At 53.1% G+C, this 22,524-nt stretch overlaps 3 protein-coding genes across 5 annotated transcripts in view; all 3 read right to left on the bottom strand.

Moving 5' to 3' along the window:
- Positions 1 to 1,516: 1,516 nt before the first annotated feature.
- LOC147648817 (uncharacterized) lies at positions 1,517 to 7,672 on the bottom strand. The gene is made up of 7 exons (XM_086865751.1): positions 7,525 to 7,672; positions 5,589 to 5,940; positions 4,233 to 4,278; positions 4,047 to 4,101; positions 3,866 to 3,966; positions 2,845 to 2,922; positions 1,517 to 1,789 (listed from the first exon to the last, which is right to left on the bottom strand). The coding sequence occupies exons 1-7, from the start codon at positions 7,670 to 7,672 to the stop codon at positions 1,565 to 1,567; spliced, it is 1,005 nt and encodes a 334-aa protein (XP_086721877.1). The 3' UTR covers positions 1,517 to 1,564.
- A 500-nt stretch (positions 7,673 to 8,172) lies between these two features.
- LOC147648816 (calsequestrin-1-like) lies at positions 8,173 to 12,554 on the bottom strand. 2 transcript variants are annotated; one of them, XM_086866461.1, is made up of 4 exons: positions 11,995 to 12,554; positions 10,013 to 10,124; positions 9,000 to 9,073; positions 8,173 to 8,374 (listed from the first exon to the last, which is right to left on the bottom strand). In XM_086866461.1, exons 1-4 carry the CDS (start codon positions 12,145 to 12,147, stop codon positions 8,225 to 8,227), a joined length of 489 nt encoding a protein of 162 aa, XP_086722587.1. In that variant the 5' UTR covers positions 12,148 to 12,554; the 3' UTR covers positions 8,173 to 8,224. The 2 variants fall into 2 exon arrangements, 1 of the variants encoding a protein (XP_086722587.1); XR_015279939.1 differs by lacking the exon at positions 11,995 to 12,554 and adding an exon at positions 11,786 to 11,861 and having other exon boundaries at positions 8,175 to 8,374.
- A 1,013-nt stretch (positions 12,555 to 13,567) lies between these two features.
- Positions 13,568 to 22,524, bottom strand: part of LOC111945097 (sodium/potassium-transporting ATPase subunit alpha-2) — a 32,638-nt gene continuing 23,681 nt past the window's right edge. For both annotated transcript variants that reach the window (XM_086866275.1, XM_086866274.1), the window contains 4 exons: positions 22,210 to 22,340; positions 20,317 to 20,418; positions 17,703 to 17,794; positions 13,568 to 13,745 (listed from right to left, as the gene is read on the bottom strand). In XM_086866275.1, the coding sequence (XP_086722401.1) occupies positions 13,717 to 13,745; positions 17,703 to 17,794; positions 20,317 to 20,418; positions 22,210 to 22,340 (354 nt within the window). In that variant the 3' untranslated portion in view covers positions 13,568 to 13,716. The remainder of the gene's footprint in view (positions 13,746 to 17,702; positions 17,795 to 20,316; positions 20,419 to 22,209; positions 22,341 to 22,524) is intronic.

The following is a 22,524-nucleotide window of genomic DNA, read 5'->3' as shown; positions in this document are numbered from 1 at the left end:
ACAGGGATCTCACACTGGGATCTCGTACAGGGATCTTGTGCTGGGATCTTGTATGGGGATCTCATACAGGGATCTCGTACAGGGATCTCACACTGGGATCTTGTACAGGGAATCTCACACTGGGATCTCGTACAGGGATCTCACACTGGGATCTCGTACAGGGATCTTGTGCTGGGATCTTGTATGGGGATCTCATACAGGGATCTCGTACAGGGATCTCACACTGGGATCTTGTACAGGGAATCTCACACTGGGATCTCGTACAGGGATCTTGTGCTGGGATCTCGTACAAGGAATGCTTCCCAGGGATCTCACCCGGGGATCTCACATGGAAATCTTGTCTGGGGGATCCCACAGAGGGATCTCACGGATCTTGCACAGGGATCTCACCCAGCTCCAGGGATCCTCACTGCCCTGGGGACACTCCCTGGGCCTTTGGGGATTTTATGGCCTGGTCATCATCATCATCATCATCATTGACATCATCATTGTTTTCATCATCATTGTCACCATCATCATCATCATCATCATCGTCATTATCATTGACATCATCATCATCATCATCATCACCATCATCATCATCATCATTGTCACCATTGTCATCATCATCATCATCGTCACCATTGTCATCATCATCATCATCATCATCATCATTGACATCATCATTGTTTTCATCATCATTGTCACCATCATCATCATCATCGTCATCATCATCGTCATCATCATCGTCATTATCATTGACATCATCATCATCATCATCACCATCACCATCACCATCACCATCACCATCACCATCATCATCATCATTGACATCATCATTGTTTTCATCATCATTGTCACCATCATCATCATCATCGTCATCATCATCATCGTCATTATCATTGACATCATCATCATCATCGTCATCATCATCACCATCATCATCATCATCATCATCATTATCATCATCATCATCGTCATCATCATCATCATCGACATCATCATTGACATCGTCATCGTCATCATCATCGTAATCATTGACATCATCATCATCATCATCATCATCATTATTGACATCGTCATTGTTTTCATCATCATCATCATCATCATTGTCATTGTAATTGTCATCATCTTCATCATTGTCACTGTTGTCATTATCATCATCTTCATCGTCATCTTCATCATCATCATTGTAATTGTCATCATCTTCATCATCGTCAGTGACATCATCGTCATCGTCATCATCATCGTCATTGTCATTGTCATTGTCATCATCATCATCATCGTCAGTGACATCATCGTCATCGTCATCATTGTTATGAGTCAGCATCATCGTCATCATCATCATCATCGTCATTGTCATTGTAATTATCATCATCATCATCGTCAGTGACGACATCATTGTCATCATTGTTATGAGTCAGCATCATCATCATCATCATCATCATCGTCATTGTCATTGTAATTGTCATCATCATCATTGTCAGTGACATCATCGTCATCGTCATCATCATCGTCATTGTCATTGTCATTGTAATTGTCATCATCTTCATCATCGTCAGTGACGACATCATTGTCATCATTGTTATGAGTCAGCATCATCATTATCGTCATCAACTTTGTCACCATCGTCATCATCTTCATCATCATCGTCTTCATCTTCATCGTCATCTTCATCGTCATCCTCTTCATCGTCATCGCCATCCCTGTCCCCAGTGTCCCCCTCCAGAACCTCCTCGAGCCACTCCAGGACCTCCTCAGGTCCCGGCAGATCCTCCTCATCCTCCATGTGCAGCCACACGCTGCCGGCCTGGGGACACGGGGGGACACGGGGTGACACGGGGGGGACACGGGGGGACACGGGGTGACACGGGGGGGACACAGGGGGACACGGGGTGACATTGGGGGGGACACAGGGGGACACGGGGTGACATTGGGGGGGACAGTGGGGGGACACGGGGTGACATTGGGGGGGACACAGGGGGACACGGGGTGACATTGGGGGGGACAGTGGGGGGACACGAGGTGACACGGGGGGGACAGTGGGGGGACACGGGGTGACATTGGGGGGGACAGTGGGGGGACACGGGGTGACACTGGGGGGGACACGGGGGGACACGGGGTGACATTGGGGTGACACGGGTTGACATTGGGGGGGACATGGGGGGACACGGGGGTGACACTGGGGTGACACTGGGGGGGACATGGGAGTGACACTGGGGTGACAGAGGGTGACACTGGGGTGACACAGGGTTGACACAGGGTGACACAGGGTGACACAGGGTGACACTGGGGTGACACTGGGGTGACCCTCACATGGTCAGTGCCATTGACCACAGGGTGACACTGGGTGACACAGGGTGACAGAGGGTGACCCTCACATGGTCAGTGCCATTGACCACAGGGTGACACAGGTGACACAGGTGACACTGGGGTGACACAGGGTGATACTGGGGTGACACTGGGGTGACACTGGGGTGACACTGGGGTGACACTGGGTGACACAGGTGACACAGGGTGACACAGGTGACACTGGGTGACCCTCACATGGTCAGTGCCATTGACCACAGGGTGACACAGGGTGACACAGGGTGACACTGGGGTGACACAGGGTGACACAGGTGACACTGGGTGACACAGGTGACACAGGGTGACACAGGTGACACTGGGTGACCCTCACATGGTCAGTGCCATTGACCACAGGGTGACACAGGGTGACACTGGGTGACACAGGTGACACTGGGTGACACAGATGACACAGGTGACACTGGGTGACCCTCACCTGGTCAGTGCCATTGACCACAGGGTGACACAGGGTGACACTGGGTGACACAGGTGACACAGGTGACACTGGGTGACCCTCACCTGGTCAGTGCCATTGACCACACCGAGCTGGGGCCGGGACAGGTCGATGTCGAAAGTGTCCTCCCAGGAGGGGACGAGCTGGGGGAGGGGACACAGGGGTCACCCCGTGGGGGAGGGGACACAGGGGTCACCCCGTGTGGGAGGGGACAGAGGGGTCACACCCCATGGGGGAGGGGACACAGGGGTCACCCCCTGTCCGGGGGAGGGGACACAGGGGTCACCCCGTGGGGGAGGGGACACAGGGGTCACCCCGTGTGGGGGAGGGGACACAGGGGTCACCCCGTGTGGGGGAGGGGACACAGGGGTCACACCCTGTCCAGGGGAGGGGACAGAGGGGTCACACCCTGTCCAGGAGGGGACACAGGGGTCACACCCGTGGGGGAGGGGACACAGGGATCACCCCGTGTGGGGGAGGGGACACAGGGGTCACACCCTGTCCGGGGGAGGGGACAGAGGGGTCACCCCCTGTCCGGGGGAGGGGACACAGGGGTCACACCCTGTCTGGGAGGGGACACAGGGGTCACACCCGTGGGGGACACAGGGGTCACACCCTGTCCGGGGGAGGGGACACAGGGGTCACACCCTGTCCGGGGGAGGGGACACAGGGGTCACACCCTGTCTGGGAGGGGACACAGGGGTCACACCCGTGGGGGACACAGGGGTCACACCCTGTCCGGGGGAGGGGACACAGGGGTCACACCCTGTCCAGGGGAGGGGACACAGGGGTCACACCCTGTCCGGGGGAGGGGACACAGGGGTCACACCCTGTCCGGGAGGGGACACAGGGGTCACACCCTGTCCGGGAGGGGACACAGGGGTCACACCCTGTCCAGGGGAGGGGACACAGGGGTCACACCCCGTGGGGGAGGGGACACAGGGGTCACACCCCGTGGGGGAGGGGACACAGGGGTCACACCCTGTCCAGGGGAGGGGACACAGGGGTCACACCCTGTCCGGGAGGGGACACAGGGGTCACACCCTGTCCGAGGGTTGTTCCCGCCCCCCGGGGGGGGTCTGGTACCAGCGGGAAATCATCGGGATCGATCCACAGGATGCTGAAGTCGGGATTGTCCCTCTTGTCCTGGGCCACCTCCTTCAGGATCTCCAGGAACTCCAACCCGTCTGGGGGGGGTCAGGGGGGGTTCAGGGGGGGGCTGGGACCCCCCCGGGACCCCCCAATTCCTTTCCCGTCCTCCCCTCACCGGGATCATCCCCCTCGGCAAAGGCCACGATGTGGGTCCCATCCCAAAGGTCCTCCTGGGGGGGACACGTGGGGGTCACGGTGACTTGGGGTGTCCCCCTGAGTGTCCCCTGAGTGTCCCCTGAGTGTCCCCGAGTTTTGGGGGTCACCGGGATGGGGGTGGGGATGGCGGGACCCCCGCACTCACCCAGTCCTGGGACGTGCTCTGAGCTTTGAGTTTCTGCAGAGTGGCCCTGGGGGGTTTGGGTGGGGGGGGAGGGGTGAGGGGCACCCCAAAATCAGATCCCCCCCCTCCCCTTCCCCCCCAGGAGCCGCTGCTCCCCTCCCCCCCCCCCGGGTGCTGCTGCGGGGGGGGCTCAAATTGGGGGGTGGGGGAGAGGCAGCGGTTTGGGGAGGGGCAGAAGAGCTGGGAATGGGGAGGGGGTGACAGGGACGAGCCCCCCCCGTGTCCCCCCCCATGTCACCGCTCGGGGGGGGCCCCGGAGGGTCCCCGATGTCCCTCGGGATTGAGGCCGCGGCGGGGGGAGGGGGGGATGATCCGGGGGGGATTAAAACTGCGGGAATCTCCCAGCAGCACCCGCGGCTTTCACCCTGCCCGGCTCGGGGGGGCTCGGCCGAGCCCCCTCCCCCTCCCCCGGGACCCCCGAGCCCCCCCCGGGCAGAGCAGACCCCCCCCTGCTGGGGGTCACCCCCAGGGCCACCGTGGGAAAAGGGGGGTGAGGGGAGATGGGGAGTGTGGGGGTGAGGATCCACCGTCCCCATGGCAACGGGATCGCCATGGTAACCATCTCCCGTGGCAACCACATTCCCTTGGCAACCACTGCCCGTGGCAACCTGTCCCCATGGAAACCTGTCCCCATGGCAACCGCATCCCCATGGCAACCATCACCCAGGGCAACCACATCTCCATGGCAACCATCACCCCATAGAAACCTCCTCCCATGGCAACCACATCCCCATGGCAACCTGCCCCCATGGCAACCTGCCCCCATGGCAACCGGTCCCCATGACAACCTGCCCCCATGGCAACCATCACCCAGGGCAACCACATCCCCATGGCAACCACATCCCCATGGCAACCTGTCCCCATGGCAACCATCACCCTTGGCAACCACATCCCCATGGCAACCTGCTCCCATGGCAACCATCACCCAGGGCAACCACATCCCCATGGCAACCACATCCCCATGGCAACCATCACCCCATAGAAACCTCCTCCCATGGCAACCTGTCCCCATGGCAACCATCACCCATGGCAACCACATCCCTATGGCAACCACATCCCCGTGGCAACCACATCCCCGTGGCAACAATCACCCCATAGAAACCTCGTCCCATGGCAACCTGTCCCCATGGCAACCACATCCCCATGGCAACCTGCTCCCATGGCAACCATCACCCAGGGCAACCACATCCCTATGGCAACCACATCCCCATAGCAACCACCTCCCATAGCAACCGTCTCCTCTCAGCGTCCCATCCCCATGGCAACCTCCCCCTGCCCGGTTCCCCCCTGATTTGGGGAGGGGTCCCCGTTCCCCACCGCTTGCTGCTCTCCACGAAGGCCTCGAGCCCGTGGGGGCCCCCGGGGTCCCCCCGAAAGCTCCGGGGCTGCTCCAGGAAGGGCTCGAAGAGATGGAGCTGCTTCAGCCCCAATTCCCAATTCCCAATCCCCAAATTCCCAATTCCCAATCCCCAGTTCCCAATTCCCAATTCCCAGTTCCCAGTTCCCAATCCCAGATTCCCAGTTCCCAATCCCCAATTCCCCGTTCCCAATTCCCAATCCCCAATCCCCAATCCCCAATTCCCAAATTCCCCGTTCCCCACCGCTTGCTGCTCTCCACGAAGGCCTCGAGCCCGTGGGGGTCCCCGGGGTCCCCCCGAAAGCTCCGGGGCTGCTCCAGGAAGGGCTCGAAGAGATGGAGCTGGTTCAGCCCCAATTCCCAATTCCCAATCCCCAAATTCCCAATTCCCAATCCCCAGTTCCCAATTCCCAATTCCCAGTTCCCAGTTCCCAATCCCCAATTCCCAAATTCCCAGTTCCCAATTCCCAATTCCCAGTTCCCAATTCCCAATCCCCAATCCCCAATCCCCAATTCCCAATTCCCCATTCCCAATCCCAAATCCCAATTCCCAATTCCCAATTCCCCGTTCCCAATCCCAAATCCCAATTCCCAATTCCCAATTCCCCGTTCCCAATCCCAAATCCCAATTCCCAATTCCCCGTTCCCAATCCCCAATCCCCAATCCCCAATTCCCAATTCCCGTTCCCCACCGCTTGCTGCTCTCCACGAAGGCCTCGAGCCCGTGGGGGTCCCCGGGGTCCCCCCGAAAGCTCCGGGGCTGCTCCAGGAAGGGCTCGAAGAGATGGAGCTGGTTCAGCCCCAATTCCCAATCCCCAATTCCCAAATTCCCAATTCCCAGTTCCCAATCCCCAATCCCCAATCCCCAATCCCCAATTCCCAATCCCCAATCCCCAATCCCCAATCCCCAATCCCCAATTCCCAGCTCCCAATCCCCAATTCCCAGTTCCAAATCCCCAATTCCTAATCCTCAATTCCCAATCCCCAATCCCCAATCCCCAATTCCCAACTCCCCATTCCCAGTTCCCAATTCCCAATTCCCAGTTCCAAATCCCCAAATTCCAAATCCCCAATCCCCAATTCCCAATCCCAAACTCCCACTTCCCAATCCTCAATTCCCAGTTCCCAATCCCCAATTCCCAGTTCCCAATTCCCAATCCCCAGTTCCCAATTCCCAATCCCCAATTCCCAATCCCCAATCCTCAATCCCAAATCCCCAATTCCCAATTCCCCGTTCCCAATCCCCAAATCCCCAATCCCCAATTCCCAAATTCCCCGTTCCCCACCGCTTGCTGCTCTCCACGAAGGCCTCGAGCCCGTGGGGGTCCCCGGGGTCCCCCCGAAAGCTCCGGGGCTGCTCCAGGAAGGGCTCGAAGAGATGGAGCTGGTTCAGCCCCAATTCCCAATCCCCAATCCCCAAATTCCCAATTCCCAATCCCCAATCCCCAATCCCCAATCCCCAATCCCCAATTCCCCATTCCCAGTTCCAAATCCCCAATTCCCAGTTCCAAATCCCCAAATTCCCAATCCCCAATTCCCAATCCCCAACCCCAAATTCCCAGCGCCCAATCCCCAATTCCCAATTCCCAATCCCAAACTCCCACTTCCCAATCCCCAAATTCCCAATCCCCAATCCCCAATTCCCAAATTCCCAGTTCCCAATCCCCAATTCCCAATTCCCAATCCCCAATTCCCAGTTCCCAATCCCAAATTCCCAATCCCAATTCCCCAATTCCCAGTTCCCAATCCCCAGTTCCCAATTCCCAATTCCCAAATTCCCAATTCCCAGTTCCCAATTCCCAAATTCCCAGTTCCCAATCCCCAATTCCCAATCCCAAATCCCCAGTTCCCAATCCCAAATCCCCAGTTCCCAATTCCCCGTTCCCCACCGCTTGCTGCTCTCCACGAAGGCCTCGAGCCCGTGGGGGTCCCCGGGGTCCCCCCGAAAGCTCCGGGGCTGCTCCAGGAAGGGCTCGAAGAGATGGAGCTGGTTCAGCCCCAATTCCCAATCCCCAATCCCCAATTCCCAGTTCCAAATCCCCATATTCCCAATTCCCAATTCCCAATCCCCAATCCCCAATCCCCAATTCCCAATTCCTAATCCTCAATTCCCAATCCCAAATTCCCAATCCCCAACCCCAAATTCCCAATTCCCAATTCTCAATTCTCAATTCCCAATCCCAAATTCCCAGTTCCCAATCCCCAATCCCCAAATTCCCAATTCCCAATCCCCAATTCCCAATTCTCAATTCCCAGTTCCCAATACCCAATCCCCAATCCCCAATCCCCACTTCCTAATTCCCCGTTCCCAATCCCAAATCCCAAATCCCCAATTCCCAATTCCCCATTCCCAATTCCCAATCCCCAATCCCCAATTCCCAATTCCCAGTTCCCAATTCCCAATCCCCAATCCCCAAATTCCCAATCCCCAATCCTCAATTCCTAATCCTCAATTCCCAATCCCCAATCCCCAACCCCAAATTCCCAGTTCCCAATTCCCAGTTCCCAATTCCCCATTCCCAATCCCAAATCCCAATCCCCAATCCCCAATTCCCAGTTCCCAATCCCCAATTCCCAAATCCCCAATCCCCAATTCTCAATTCCCCGTTCCCCACCGCTTGCTGCTCTCCACGAAGGCCTCGAGCCCGTGGGGGCCCCCGGGGTCCCCCCGAAAGCTCCGGGGCTGCTCCAGGAAGGGCTCGAAGAGATGGAGCTGGTTCAGCCCCAGCCGCAGCTCCTGCGCCGCCTGCAGGGGCGGATTGGGGATTTTGGGGGGATTTTGGGGGATTTTGGGGGGATTTTTGGGATTTTGGGGTTTTTTTTGGATTTTGGGGGGTTTTGGGATTTTGGGATTTTGGGGGGATTTTGGGATTTTGGGGGGTTTTTGGGATTTGGGGATTTTGGGAGGATTTTTTGGGATTTTGGGATTTTGGGGGGGATTTGGGATTTTGGGGGTTTTTTGGGATTTTGGGTTTTTTTTGGTATTTGGGGATTTTGGGGTTATTTGGGATTTGGGGATTTTGGGGTTTTTTGGGATTTGGGGATTTGGGGGGGTTTTTTTTGGGATTTGGGGATTTTGGGGGGATTTTTTGGGATTTGGGGATTTTGGGGGGGATTTGGGATTTGGGTTTTTTTTTGGATTTGGGGATTTTGGGGGGATTTGGGATTTGGGGATTTTGGGGTTTTGGGGTTTTTTTTTGGGATTTTGGGATTTTGGGGGGGTTTTGGGGATTTTGGGGGGTTTTTGGGATTTAGGGGGGGGATTTGGGATTTGGGAATTTTGGGGGTTTTTTGGGGATTTGGGGATTTTGGGGTGTTTTGGGGATTTGGGGGGGTTCCCAGGGGGTCACCCAGCCCACCCCAGTGCTCACCTGGGGGTCGAAGGTGGCGAAGAAGAGGAGGGAGGGGTGGAAGCGCTGGGCGGTGGCGGAGAAGGCCTGGAAGGCTGGGGGGGAATGGGGTGGGAACTGGGAATTTGGGAATTGGGATTGGGAATTTGGGAATTTGGGAATTTGGGATTGGGAACTGGGAATTTGGGAATTGGGAACTGGGATTTGGGGATTGGGAACTGGGAATTGGGAATTGGGAACCTGGGGATTTGGAATGGGGAATTGGGAATTGGAATTGGGAATTGGGAACTGGGAACTGGGAATTGGGGATTGGGAACTGGGAATTTGGGAATTGGGAATTGGGAACTGGGGATTGGGAATTGGGAACTGGGAATTTGGGAATTGGGAATTGGGAACTGGGAATTTGGGAATTGGGAATTGGGAACTGGGGATTGGGGATTGGGAATTGGGGATTGGGAATTGGGATTGGGAATTTGGGATTGGGATTGGGAACTGGGGATTGGGAACTGGGAATTTGGGAATTGGGGATTGGGGAATTGGGAATTGGGAACTGGGAATTTGGGATTGGGAACTGGGGATTGGGAACTGGGGATTGGGAACTGGGAATTTGAGAATTGGGATTGGGGATTGGGGATTGGGAATTGGGAACTGGGGATTGGGAATTGGGAACTGGGGATTGGGAATTGGGATTGGGAATTTGGGATTGGGAACTGGGAATTGGGAACTGGGAATTGGGGATTGGGAATTGGGAATTTGGGAATTGGGGATTGGAAACTGGGAATTGGGAATTGGGGAATTTGGAATTGTGAACTGGGAATTGGGGATTGGGGATTGGGGATTTGGGATTGGGAATTGGGGATTGGGAATTGGAAATTGTCACTCAGGTGACACACAGGTGACACTCAGGTGATATTCAGGTGACACAGGTGATATTCAGGTGACACAGGTGACACAGGTGACACAGGTGACACTCAGGTGACACACAGGTGACACTCAGGTGACACTCAGGTGACACAGGGGGTGTCCCCACGCACGCTCCGAGTCCCGTCCCTCGAAGTACCCGATGACTTTGGGCTCCTCCTCGATGTCCCCAAAGGCCCGGAGCTCCTGCCCGGCTGCCACCACCTGCACGGGGGTCCCCAGAGCCTGGGGGTGTCCCTGGGGTCAGGGGGGGCTCTGGGGGTGTCCCCAGGGGGGCTCTGGGGGTGTCCCCGGGGGGCTCTGGGGGTGTCTCCGGGGGTCAGGGGGGCTCTGGGGGTGTCCCCAGGGGGGCTCTGGGGGTGTCTCCGGGGGTCAGGGGGGGCTCTGGGGGTGTCCCTGGGGTCAGGGGGGGCTCTGGGGGTGTCCCCAGGGGGGCTCTGGGGGTGTCCCCGAGGGGCTCTGGGGGTGTCCCCGGGGGGCTCTGGGGGTGTCTCCGGGGGTCAGGGGGGGCTCTGGGGGTGTCCCTGGGGTCAGGGGGGGCTCTGGGGGTGTCCCCGGGGGGCTCTGGGGGTGTCCCCGGGGGCCTCTGGGGGTGTCCCCGGGGGGCTCTGGGGGTGTCCCCGGAGGTCAGGGGGGCTCTGGGGGTGTCCCCGAGGGGCTCTGGGGGTGTCCCTGGGGTCAGGGGGGCTCTGGGGGTGTCCCCGAGGGTCAGGGGGGCTCTGGGGGTGTCCCCGAGGGGCTCTGGGGGTGTCTCCGGGGGTCAGGGGGGCTCTGGGGGTGTCCCCGAGGGGCTCTGGGGGTGTCCCCGAGGGGCTCAGGGGGACCCCCAGAGACAATTCCCGGCCCAGCTCCGGCTCCTGCTCGGTGTCCACGAGGCCGAAGCCGACCCCGCTCTGCTCCAGCGCCACCAGCGGGGAGGGGACACGGCTGGGCACGGCTGAGGGACCCCCCGGTGTCCCCTCAGTGTCCCTCAGAACCCCCCCGGTGTGTCCCAGTGTCCCTCAGAATCCCCCCGGTGTCCCCCCGGTGTCCCCCAGTGTCCCCCCGGTGTCCCCCCGGTGTCCCCCCGCTGTGTCCCAGTGTACCCCTGTGTCCCCCCGGTGTTCCCCAGTGTCCCTCAGAACCTCCCCGGTGTCCCCCGGTGTCCCCTCAGTGTCCCCCCGCTGTGTCCCAGTGTCCCCCCGGTGTCCCCCTGGTGTCCCCCAGTGTCCCTCAGAACCCCCCTGGTGTCCCCCCACTGTGTCCCTCAGAACCCCCCATTGTGCGCCAGTGTCCCCCAGTGACCCCCAGTGACCCCCAGTGACCACCAGTGTCCCTCCAGTGTCCCCCAGTGTCCCCCCAGTGTCCCCCAGCTCCCTCCCAGTGCTCCCAGTGCCCCTCCCAGTGCCCCCAGTGCTCCATCCCAGTGTCCCCAGTGTCCCCAGTGCTCCCAGTGTCCCCCAGTTCCATCCCAGTGTCCCCAGTGTCCCCAGTGCTCCCAGTGCCTGCAGCTCCTGGGGCCGGTGTCCGGTGTCCCCGGGCCGCCGCCGCAGCGGAGCCAGCACCGGGCAGCGCCGCGGGGTCCCCTCGTGTCCCCTCAGTGCCACCCCCGGAGCTCCCCCAGCTCCCTCCCAGTGTCCCCAGTGTCCCCCAGTGTCCCCAGTGCCCCCAGTGCCCCCAGTGCTCCCAGTGTCCCCCAGTGTCCCCCAGTGCTCCCAGTGCCCCCAGTGCCCCCAGTGTCCCCCAGTGCTCCCAGTGTCCCCCAGTGCCCCCAGTGTCCCCCAGTGTCCCCAGTGCCCCCAGTGCCCCCCAGTGCTCCCAGTGTCCCCAGTGTCCCCCAGTGCCCCCAGTGCCCCCAGTGCTCCCAGTGTCCCCCAGTTCCCTCCCAGTTCCCTCCCAGTTCCCACCTCCAGCGCCCGCAGCTCCTGGGGCCGGTGTCCGGTGTCCCCGGGCCGCCGCCGCAGCGGAGCCAGCACCGGGCAGCGCCGCGGGGTCCCCTCGTGTCCCCTCAGTGCCACCCCCGGAGCTCCCCCAGCTCCCTCCCAGTGCCCCCAGTGTCCCCAGTGCCCCCTCCCAGTGTCCCCCAGTTCCCTCCCAGTTCGCTCCCAGTTCCCACCTCCAGCGCCCGCAGCTCCTGGGGCCGGTGTCCGGTGTCCCCGGGCCGCCGCCGCAGCTCAGCGGCCCCCCCGGGACCCCCCGAGACCCCCGGGACCCCCGGGGACAGAGCCAGCAGAGCCAGGAGCCACCGGCAGGGCCACAGCGGGGACATGGGGACACGGGACAGAGGGACAGGGGACAGAGGGACAGGGGGACAGAGGGACACGGGACAGAGGGACAGGGGGACACGGGACAGAGGGACACGGGACAGAGGGACAGGGGACAGAGGGACACGGGACAGAGGGACACGGGACAGAGGGACACACGGACACAGAGATGGACACACGGACGCGGGGACGGACACACGGACACGGGGGGACAGAGGGACAGGCGGGGACGGGGCCCAGGGAGGAGCAGGGACGGACAGAACCAGGGGACAGGGACACCCCGGGGACAGACACACGGACCCCGGGGACAGACACACGGACCCTGGGGACACACAGCCACACCCCGGGGACAGACACACGGACCCCGGGGACAGACACACGGACCCTGGGGACACACGGCCACACCCCGGGGACACACAGACAGACGGACGGACGGACGGACGTCCCTGGGCCGGGTGACAGTCGGAGGGTGGCGGACGCAGCCCTGGGGACAAGGACGGACGCGCGACCCCCGTGGGGACACGGGGACAGTCACAGCCCCTTCCGGCGCCTCGGGGACAGACGGACACGGTGTCACCTCCCCGCTGTCACCTCCCCGCTGTCACCTCCCCGCTGTCACCTCCCCGCTGTCACCGCCCCGCCCCCCGCGTGCCCCCCCCGGCTCGGGGCTCAGCCAGACCCCCCCAAGTGTCCCCTGGGTGTCCCCAAGTGTCCCCAAGTGTCTCCAAGTGTCCCCAAGTGTCTCCAAGTGTCCCCTGGGTGTCCCCAAGTGTCCCCAAGTGTCCCCTGGGTGTCCCCAAGTGTCCCCCCCACTTCCAGCCCCGCTCCGGGAAAGGGGAACCGGGGGGGGGGAAATTTGGGAAATTTGGGGGAAATTCTGGGGAATTTTGGGGAGAAATTTGGGGGGATTTGGGGGAAATTTTGGGGAGAATTTGGGGGGATTTTGGGAGAAATTTGGGGGAAATTCTGGGGAGAATTTGGGGGGATTTGGGGAGAAATTTGGGGGGAATTTGGGGGAAATTTTAGGGAGAATTTGGGGGGATTTTGGGAGAAATTTGGGGGAATTTGGGGAGAATTTGGGGAGAAATTTGGAGGAAATTCGGGGGGAATTTTGGGGAGAATTTGGGGGGATTTGGGGAGAAATTTGGGGGGAATTTGGGGGAAATTTTGGGGAGAATTTGGGGGGAATTTTGGGGAGAATTTGGGGGAATTTTGGGAGAAATTTGGGGGGAATTTGGAGGAAATTTGGGAATAAATTCGGGGGGAATTTGGGGGTTCATGGAGGGTCTGGGTGGGATCTGGAGAATTTGGGGTGACCCGGGGGGGGTCCGTGGGGTGTTGGGGACACCGAGGACACGAGGGAGGGGGGTCTCTCCCCCACCCCTCCCCTCCCCCTCCCCTCCCAGTCCATCCCAGTACACGAGGGGGGGTTAAACTGGTTTATTGCTCTCGAGGGGGGGGGTCCTGGTGCCCCCCCAGAATTTGGGGGGTCCCGACCCCCCCCTCCCCCCTCGGGGTTAGTATCGGGGTGCGGGAGGGGGTCCGGGGGGGGGTCCCGAGGGTGGGGGAGGGGCTCAGTAATACGTTTCCTTCTCCACCCAGCCTGGAAAAAGGGGAGGGGGCGTCAGGGGGGGGGGGGGCGAAATGGGGGCGCCCCCCCCTCCCCCAATTCCTTCCCCGCTTTTTGGGGGTTCCCATTTTTTGGGGTCCCCATTTCGTCTTGGGTTTTCCCCCCATTTTTTTTTTTTTGTTTCCCCCCATTTTCCCAATTTTTTTCCCCCCCATTTATTTTTGTCTCCCCCCATTTTTTTGCTTTCCCCCCATTTTTTTTTTTAATTTCCCCTCATTTATTTTTATTTCCCCCCCCTTTTTTTTTTATTTCCCCTCAATTATCCCCCCCATTTATTTTTATTTTCACCCCTTTTTTTTTTATTTCCCCTCAATTTTTCCCCCCATTTCTTTTTATTTTCACCCCTTTTTTTTTTATTTCCCCCCATTTTTCCCCCGTTTATTTTTATTTCTCCCATTTTTTTTCCTTTTTCCCCATTTTCCCCCATTTCTTTTTATTTCCCCCCTTTTTTTTTAATTTCCCCCCATTTTTCCCCATTTATTTTTATTTCCCCAAATTTTTATTCCTTTTATTATTTCCCCCATTTTTCCCCCATTTTTTTGTTCATCCATTTTTTTTATTTCCCCCATTTATTTTTATTTTCCCCTTTTTTTTAATTTCCCCCCATTTTTTCCCATTTATTTTTATTTCCCCCCTTTTTTTTTCTTTCCCTCATTTCCCCCTTTTTTTTTAATTTCCCCCATTTTTTTGATTTCCCCCCTTTTATTTTTGTTTCCCCCCTTTTTTTCCTTTCCCCCCATTTTCCCCCCATTTCTTTTTATTTCCCCCCTTTTTTTTAATTTCCCCCCATTTTTTTCCCATTTATTTTTATTTCCCCCCATTTTTATTCCTTTTATTATTTCCCCCATTTTTCCCCCATCTTTTTGTTCACCCATTTTTTTAATTTCCCCCCATTTATTTTTATTTTCCCCTTTTTTTTCCTTTCCCCCCATTTTTCCCATTTATTTTTATTTCCCCCCATTTTTTTTCTTTCCCTCTTTTCACCCTTTTTTTTAATTTCCCCCATTTTTTTGATTTCCCCCCCTTTCTTTTTGCTTCTCCCCATTTTTCCCCCATTTATTTTGATTTCCCCCCATTTATTTTTGTTTCCCCCCTTTTTTTTTCCTTTTTCCCCATTTTCCCCCCATTTCTTTTTATTTCCCCCCTTTTTTTTAATTCCCCCCATTTTTCCCCCATTTATTTTTATTTCCCCCCATTTTTATTCCTTTTATTATTTCCCCCTTTTTTTCGTCCACCCATTTTTTTAATTTCCCCCCATTTATTTTTATTTTCCCCTTTTCTTTCCTTCCCCCCATTTTTTCCCATTTATTTTTATTTCCCCCCTTTTTTTTTGCTTCTCCTCATTTTTTCCCCATTTATTTTTATTTCCCCCTTTTTATTTTTGTTTCCCCCCCTTTTTTTTCCCTTTTTCCCCATTTTCCCCCCATTTCTTTTTATTTCCCCCCTTTTTTTTAATTTCCCCCCATTTTTTTCCCATTTATTTTTATTTCCCCCATTTTTATTCCTCTTATTATTTCCCCCATTTTTCCCCCATTTTTTTGTTCATCCATTTTTTTAATTTCCCCCATTTATTTTTATTTCCCCCCCTTTTTTTTCCTTTCCCCCATTTTTCCCCATTTATTTTTATTTCCCCCCATTTTTTTTCTTTCCCTCATTTCCCCCTTTTTTTTAATTTCCCCCATTTTTTTTATTTCCCCCCTTTTTTTTAATTTCCCCCCATTTTCCCCCATTTATTTTTTTTCCCCCCTTTTATTTTTGCTTCCCCCCATTTTTTTTCCTTTTTCCCCATTTTCCCCCATTTCTTTTTATTTCCCTCCCTTTTTTTAAATTTCCCCCCATTTTTTCCCTTTATTTTTATTTCCCCCCATTTTTATTCCTTTCCACCCAATTTCCCTCCCTTTTTTTATTCCCCCTCATTTTTTCCCCATTTATTTTTATTTCCCCCCTTTTATTTTTGTTTCCCCCCTTTTTTTTCCTTTTTCCCCATTTTTCCCATTTCTTTTTATTTCCCCCCTTTTTTTTTCTCTTCCCCTCATTTTCCCCCCTTTTTTTATTCCCCCTCATTTTTCCCCATTTATTTTTATTTCCCCAAATTTTTATTCCTTTTTTTATTTCCCCCATTTTCCCCCCATTTTTTTGTCCACCCATTTTTTTAATTTCCCCCCATTTATTTTTATTTTCCCATTTTTTTTCCTTTCCCCCATTTTTTCCCATTTATTTTTATTTCCCCCCATTTTTTTTTCCTTTTATTATTTCCCCCATTTTTCCCCAATTTTTTTGTTCACCCATTTTTTTATTTCCCCCATTTATTTTTATTTTCCCCTTTTTTTTCCTTTCCCCCCATTTTTTCCCATTTATTTTTATTTCCCCTCATTTTTTTTCTTTCCCTCATTTCCCCCTTTTTTTTAATTTCCCCCATTTATTTTTATTTCCCCCCTTTTATTTTTATTTCCCCCCTTTTTTTCCTTTTTCCCCATTTTCCCCCCATTTCTTTTTATTTCCCCCTTTTTTTTAATTTCCCCCCATTTTTTCCCAATTTATTTTTATTTCCCCCCATTTTTATTCCTTTTATTATTTCCCCCATTTTTCCCCCATTTTTTTGTTCACCCATTTTTTTTTATTTCCCCCCATTTTCCCCCCATTTATTTTTATTTTCCCCTTTTTTTTCCTTTCCCCCCATTTTTTCCCATTTATTTTTATTTCCCCCCATTTTTTTTCTTTCCCTCATTTCCCCCTTTTTTTTTAATTTCCCCCATTTTTTTGATTTCCCCCCTTTTATTTTTGTTTCCCCCCTTTTTTTCCTTTCCCCCCATTTTCCCCCCATTTCTTTTTATTTCCCCCCTTTTTTTTAATTTCCCCCCATTTTTTTCCCATTTATTTTTATTTCCTCCATTTTTATTCCTTTTATTATTTCCCCCATTTTTCCCCCATTTTTTTGTTCATCCATTTTTTTATTTCCACCCATTTATTTTTATTTTCCCCTTTTTTTTAATTTCCCCCCATTTTTTCCCATTTATTTTTATTTCCCCCCATTTTTTTTCTTTCCCTCATTTCCCCTTTTTTTTAATTTTCCCCCATTTTTTTGATTTCCCCCCATTTTTTTGCTTCCCCCCATTTTTCCCCCATTTATTTTTATTTCCCCCCTTTTTTTTAATTTCCCCCCATTTTTTTCCCATTTATTTTTATTTCCCCCATTTTTATTCCTCTTATTATTTCCCCCATTTTTCCCCCATTTTTTTGTTCATCCATTTTTTTAATTTCCCCCATTTATTTTTATTTTCCCCTTTTTTTTCCTTTCCCTCATTTCCCCCTTTTTTTTAATTTCCCCCATTTTTTTGATTTCCCCCCTTTTTTTTAATTTCCCCCCATTTTCCCCCATTTATTTTTTTTCCCCCCTTTTATTTTTGCTTCCCCCCATTTTTTTTCCTTTTTCCCCATTTTCCCCCATTTCTTTTTATTTCCCTCCCTTTTTTTAATTTTCCCCCCATTTTTTCCCTTTATTTTTATTTCCCCCCATTTTTATTCCTTTCCACCCAATTTCCCTCCCTTTTTTTATTCCCCCTCATTTTTTCCCCATTTATTTTTATTTCCCCCCTTTTATTTTTGTTTCCCCCCTTTTTTTTCCTTTTTCCCCATTTTCCCCCCATTTCTTTTTATTTCCCCCCTTTTTTTTAATTTCCCCCCATTTTTCCCCCATTTATTTTTATTTCCCCCCATTTTTTTTCCTTTCCCCCCATTTTCCCCCCATTTCTTTTTATTTCCCCCCTTTTTTTTAATTTCCCCCCATTTTTTTCCCATTTATTTTTATTTCCCCCCATTTTTTTTCCTTCTCCCCCCATTTCCCCCCCATTTTTTTTTATTTCCCCATCACATTCCCCACCCCCCCCACACTTTTAGGGTCACCCCCCATTTTTTGGGGTCCCCCCTCACCTCCTGGGTACCTCCTCAGGATCAATTTCCGCACCTCGTCGTAGGCGAAGATGAGGAGGGAATAGGGGAAGGCGCAGAACCACCAGGTCACCCTGACAACAAAAACCCCAAATTCCGTCACCATGACAACAAAAACCCCAAAATTCCGTCACCCTGACAACAAAAACCCCAAAATTCCGTCACCATGACAACAAAAACCCCAAATTCCGTCACCCCGATGACAAAAAACCCCAAATTCCGTCACCGCGAGAGCAAAACAACCCCCAAATTCCATCACCCCGACGACAAAAACCCCAAAATTCTGTCACCCTGACAAAAAAACCCCCAAAATTCCGTCACCATGACAACGAAAACCCCAAAATTCCGTCACCCCGACAACAAAAACCCCCAAAATTCCGTCACCCTGACAACAAAAACCCCAAAATTCCGTCACCATGACAACAAAAACCCCAAATTCCGTCACCCTGACAACAACAAAACCCCAAAATTCCATCACCCTGACAATAAAAACCCCAAAATTTTGTCACCCTGACAACAAAAAAACCCAAAATTCCGTCACCCTGCCAATGAAAACCCCAAATTCCATCACCCTGACAACAGAAACCCCAAAATTCCGTCACCCTGACAACAAAAAACCCCCCAAATTCTGTCACCATAACAAAAACCCCAAAATTCCGTCACCCTGACAATAAAAACCCCAAAATTCTGTCACCCTGACAACAAAAACCCCAAAATTCCGTCACCCCGACAACAAAAAACTCAAAATTCCGTCACCCTGACAATAAAAACCCCAAAATTCCGTCACCCCGACAAAAACCCCAAAATTCTGTCACCATGACAACGAAAACCCCAAAATTCCGTCGCCCCGACAACAAAAAAAACCCAAAATTCCGTCACCCTGACAGCAAAAACCCCAAAATTCCGTCACCCTGACAGCAAAAACCCCAAAATTCCGTCACCCCGACAATAAAAAAACCCAAATTTCCGTCACCCCGAATTTCTGTCACCCCAAATTTCTGTCACCCTGAATTTCATTTCCGTCACCCCAATTTTCCATCACCCCAAATTTCCGTCACCCCAATTTTCCATCACCCGAAATTTCCATCACCCCAAATTGCTGTCACCCCGAATTTCCGTCACCCCAAAATTTCTGTCGCCCCAAATTTCCGTCACCGCAAATTTCCATCAACTCAAATTTCCGTCACCCCGAATTTCCGTCACTCCAAATTTCCATCACCCCAAATTTCTGTCACCCCAAATTTCCGTCACCCAAAATTTCTGTCACCCGAAACTTCCGTCACCCTGAAATTTCCGTCACCCCGAATTTCCGTCACCCCAATTTTCCATCACTCCAAATTTCCGTCACCCCAAATTTCCATCAACTCAATTTTCCATCACCCCGAATTTCCGTCACACAAAATTTCCGTCACCCAAAACTTCTGTCTCCCCAAAATTTCTGTCACCCCAATTTTCCGTCACCCCAAATTTCTGTCACCCGAAATTTCCATCACCCCGAATTTCCGTCACCCCAAATTTCCTTCACCCGAAAATTTCCGTCACCCCAAATTTCCGTCACCCCGAATTTCCGTCACCCCAAATTTCCGTCACCCCGAATTTCCGTCACCCAAAATTTCCGTCACCCAAAATTTCTGTCACCCGAAACTTCCGTCACCCTGAAATTTCTGTCACCCCAAATTTCCGTCACCCAAAATTTCTGTCACCCCAAATTTCCGTTTCCATCACCCCAAATTTCCATCACCCCAAATTTCCATCTACTCAATTTTCCGTCACTCGAAGTTTCCGTCACCCCAAATTTTCGTGACCCCGAATTTCCATCACCCCAAATTGCTGTCACCCCAAATTTCCATCACCCCGAATTTCCGTCACCCCAATTTTCTGTCACCCCGAATTTCCGTCACCCCAAATTGCTGTCACCCCAATTTTCCGTCACCCCAAATTTCGGTCACCCGAAATTTCCATCACCCCGAATTTCTGTCACCCCAAATTTCCGTCACCCGAAATTTCCATCACCCCGAATTTCCGTCACCCCAAAATTTCTGTCACCCGAAACTTCCGTCACCCTGAATTTCTGTCACCCCAATTTTCCATCACCCTGAATTTCATTTCCGTCACCCCGAATTTCCGTCACCCAAAATTTCCGTCACCCAAAATTTCTGTCACCCGAAACTTCCGTCACCCTGAAATTTCTGTCACCCCAAATTTCCGTCACCCAAAATTTCTGTCACCCGAAACTTCCGTCACCCCAAATTTCCGTCACCCCGAATTTCATTTCCGTCACCTGAAATTTCCGTCACCCCAATTTTCTGTCACCCCAATTTTCCGTCACCCCAAATTTCCATCACCCCGAATTTCCGTCACCCCAAATTTCCGTCACCCAAGATTTCTGTCACCCGAAACTTCTGTCACCCTGAAATTTCCATCACCCGAAATTTCCGTCACCTGAAATTTCCATCACCCTGAATTTCCGTCACCCTGAAATTTCCATCACCCGAAATTTCCGTCACCCGAAATTTCCGTCACCCCGAATTTCCGTCACCCCAAAGCGCCGGGGTCCCAGATTCGGGTGGGCCGGGGTTTTTGGGGTGACGCTCACTTCAGGGGGTACATGCGCAGCGCCACCCCCATGCCCGGGCAGTAGGACAGGAACGCCGCCAGCGCCGTCTCCTCCAACAGCCCGAAAATCAGGATCTTGTTCCTAAAAAAAACGGGGATTTGGGGGAATTTGGGGGGATTTTGGGGGAATTTGGGGGAATTTGGGGGAAATTTGGGGGAATTTGGGGGGATTTGGAGGGAATTTGGGGGAATTTGGGGGGATTTGGAGGGAATTTGGGGGGAATTTGGGGGGAATTTGGGGGGGATTTGGAGGGAATTTGGGGGGAATTTGGGGGGAATTTGGGGGGGATTTGGAGGGAATTTGGAGGGAATTTGGAGGGAATTTGGGGGGGATTTGGGGGGATTTTGGGGAGAAATTTGGGGGGAATTTGGGGAATTTGGAGAGAAATTCAGGGGAAATTTGGGGGAAATTTGGGGGAAATTTGGGGAGAAATTTGGGGGCACTTGGGGAGAAATTTGGGGGAAACTTGGGGGGAATTTGGGGGAAATTTGGGGGAAATTTGGGGAGAAATTCAGGGAAATTTTGGGAGAAATTCGGATGGAATTTGGGGGAAATTTTGGGAGAAATTTGGGGGAAATTTGGGGAGAAATTGGGGGGGATTTGGGGAGAAATTTTGGGAGAAATTTTGGGAGAAATTTGGAGGAAATTTGGGGGAAATTTGGGGGGAATTTGGGGGAAATTTTGGGAGAAATTTGGGGGAAATTTGGGGAGAAATTGGGGGGGATTTGGGGAGAAATTTGAGGGAAATTCAGGGGCAATTTGGGGGGAATTCAGGGAAATTTTGGGAGAAATTTGGGGGGAATTTGGGGGAAATCTGGGGAAAAATTAGTGGGGAATTTTGGGGAGAAATTTGGGGAAATTTTGGGAGAAATTTGGGAGGAATTTGGGGGAAATTTGGGAGGAATTTGGGGGAAATTTGGGAGAAATTTGGGGGGAATTTAGGGGGAATTTGGAGGAAATTTGAGGGAAAATCGAGGAAAATTTGGGAAGAAATTCGGGGAGAATTTCGAGGAAATTTGGGAGAAATTTGGGGGAATTTTGGGGGGATTTGGGGAGAAATTTGGGAGAAATTTGGGGGGAATTTGGGGGGAATTCAGGGAAATTTTGAGAGAAATTTGAGAGGAATTTGGGGGGAATTTGGGAATAAATTCGGGGGGAATTTGGGGGTTTATGGAGGGTCTGGGTGGGATCTGGAGAATTTGGGGTGACCCGGGGGGGGGTCCGTGGGGTGTTGGGGACACCGAGGACACGGGGGGGGTGGGGTCTCTCCCCCTCCCCTCCCCCACCCCTCCCCTCCCCTCCCCTCCCAGTCCAGCCCAGTACACGAGGGGTGATTTTGGGGTGTTTTTGGGACATTTTGGGTTGTTTTTGGAGTGTTTTTGGGGTGTTTGGGGTGTTTTGGGTTGTTTTTGGGGTGTTTTTGGGGTGTTTTGGATGTTTTTGGGGTGTTTGGGTTGTTTTTGGGTTGTTTTTGGGGTGTTTTTGGGGTGTTTGGGGTGTTTGGGGTGTTTGGGGTGTTTGGGGTGGTTTTTGGGGTGTTTTTGGGGTGTTTTCCCTCACTTCATGCCCTGCTGGAAGACGGAGTTGCGCCGGGTTTTGGGGTGATTTTGGGATGTTTTGGGGTGTTTGGGATGGTTTTGGGGTGTTTTTGGGATATTTTTGGGGTGTTTGGGTTGTTTTTGGGGTGTTTGGGATGGTTTTGGGGTGTTTTTGGGTTGTTTTTGGGGTGTTTGGGGTGTTTGGGGTGCTTGGGGTGTTTCTGGGGTGTGTTTGGGTTGTTTTTGGGGTGTTTGGTGTGTTTTTGGGGTGTTTTTGGGGTGTTTTTGGGGTGTTTTTGGGGTGTTTGGGGTGTTTTTGGGGTGTTTCCCTCACTTCATGCCCTGCTGGAAGACGGAGTTGCGCCGGGTCTTGCAGATGATGAGGTCGGCCCACTGCACCACCACGATGCTGGCGAAGAACGCGGTGTGGCACGTGAACTCCACCACCTTGCGCTGCTCGTACGTCTGCCCCGAGGAAACCAGGAGGAAACCAGGAGTAAACCGGGAGTAAACCGGGAGTAAATCAGGAGGAAACCGGGAGGAAACCGGGAGGAAACCAGGAGTAAACCAGGAGGAAACGGGGAGGAAACCAAGAGGAAACCGGGAGGAAACCGGGAGTAAACAGGGGAGTAAACCGGGAGGAAACCGG

This window comes from Cyanistes caeruleus, chromosome 30 (genome assembly GCF_971803275.1).
Source record: "Cyanistes caeruleus chromosome 30, bCyaCae1.hap1.1, whole genome shotgun sequence".
Lineage (NCBI taxonomy): Eukaryota > Metazoa > Chordata > Aves > Passeriformes > Paridae > Cyanistes > Cyanistes caeruleus.
Note: the sequence above shows the minus strand (reverse complement) of the source record. Positions and strands in the feature narration are given on the sequence as shown.

Coding starts and splice junctions, on each gene's coding strand:
- LOC147648817 (XM_086865751.1), bottom strand. CDS start 7,672: ATGGGGATTTGGAACTGGGAATTGGGGATTGGGGATTGGGAATTGGGG. Junction 5,941..7,524: donor CGAGGCCTTCGTGGAGAGCA/GCAAGCGGTGGG, acceptor TTCCTGGAGCAG/CCCCGGAGCTTTCGGGGGGA. Junction 3,967..4,046: donor TGCCGAGGGGGATGATCCCG/GTGAGGGGAGGA, acceptor GACCCCCCCCAG/ACGGGTTGGAGTTCCTGGAG.
- LOC147648816 (XM_086866461.1), bottom strand. CDS start 12,147: ATGTCCCCGCTGTGGCCCTGCCGGTGGCTCCTGGCTCTGCTGGCTCTG. Junction 10,125..11,994: donor AGGAGCTGCGGGCGCTGGAG/GTGGGAACTGGG, acceptor GGACACCCCCAG/GCTCTGGGGACCCCCGTGCA. Junction 8,375..8,999: donor TCGCCACCTTCGACCCCCAG/GTGAGCACTGGG, acceptor CCGCCCCTGCAG/GCGGCGCAGGAGCTGCGGCT.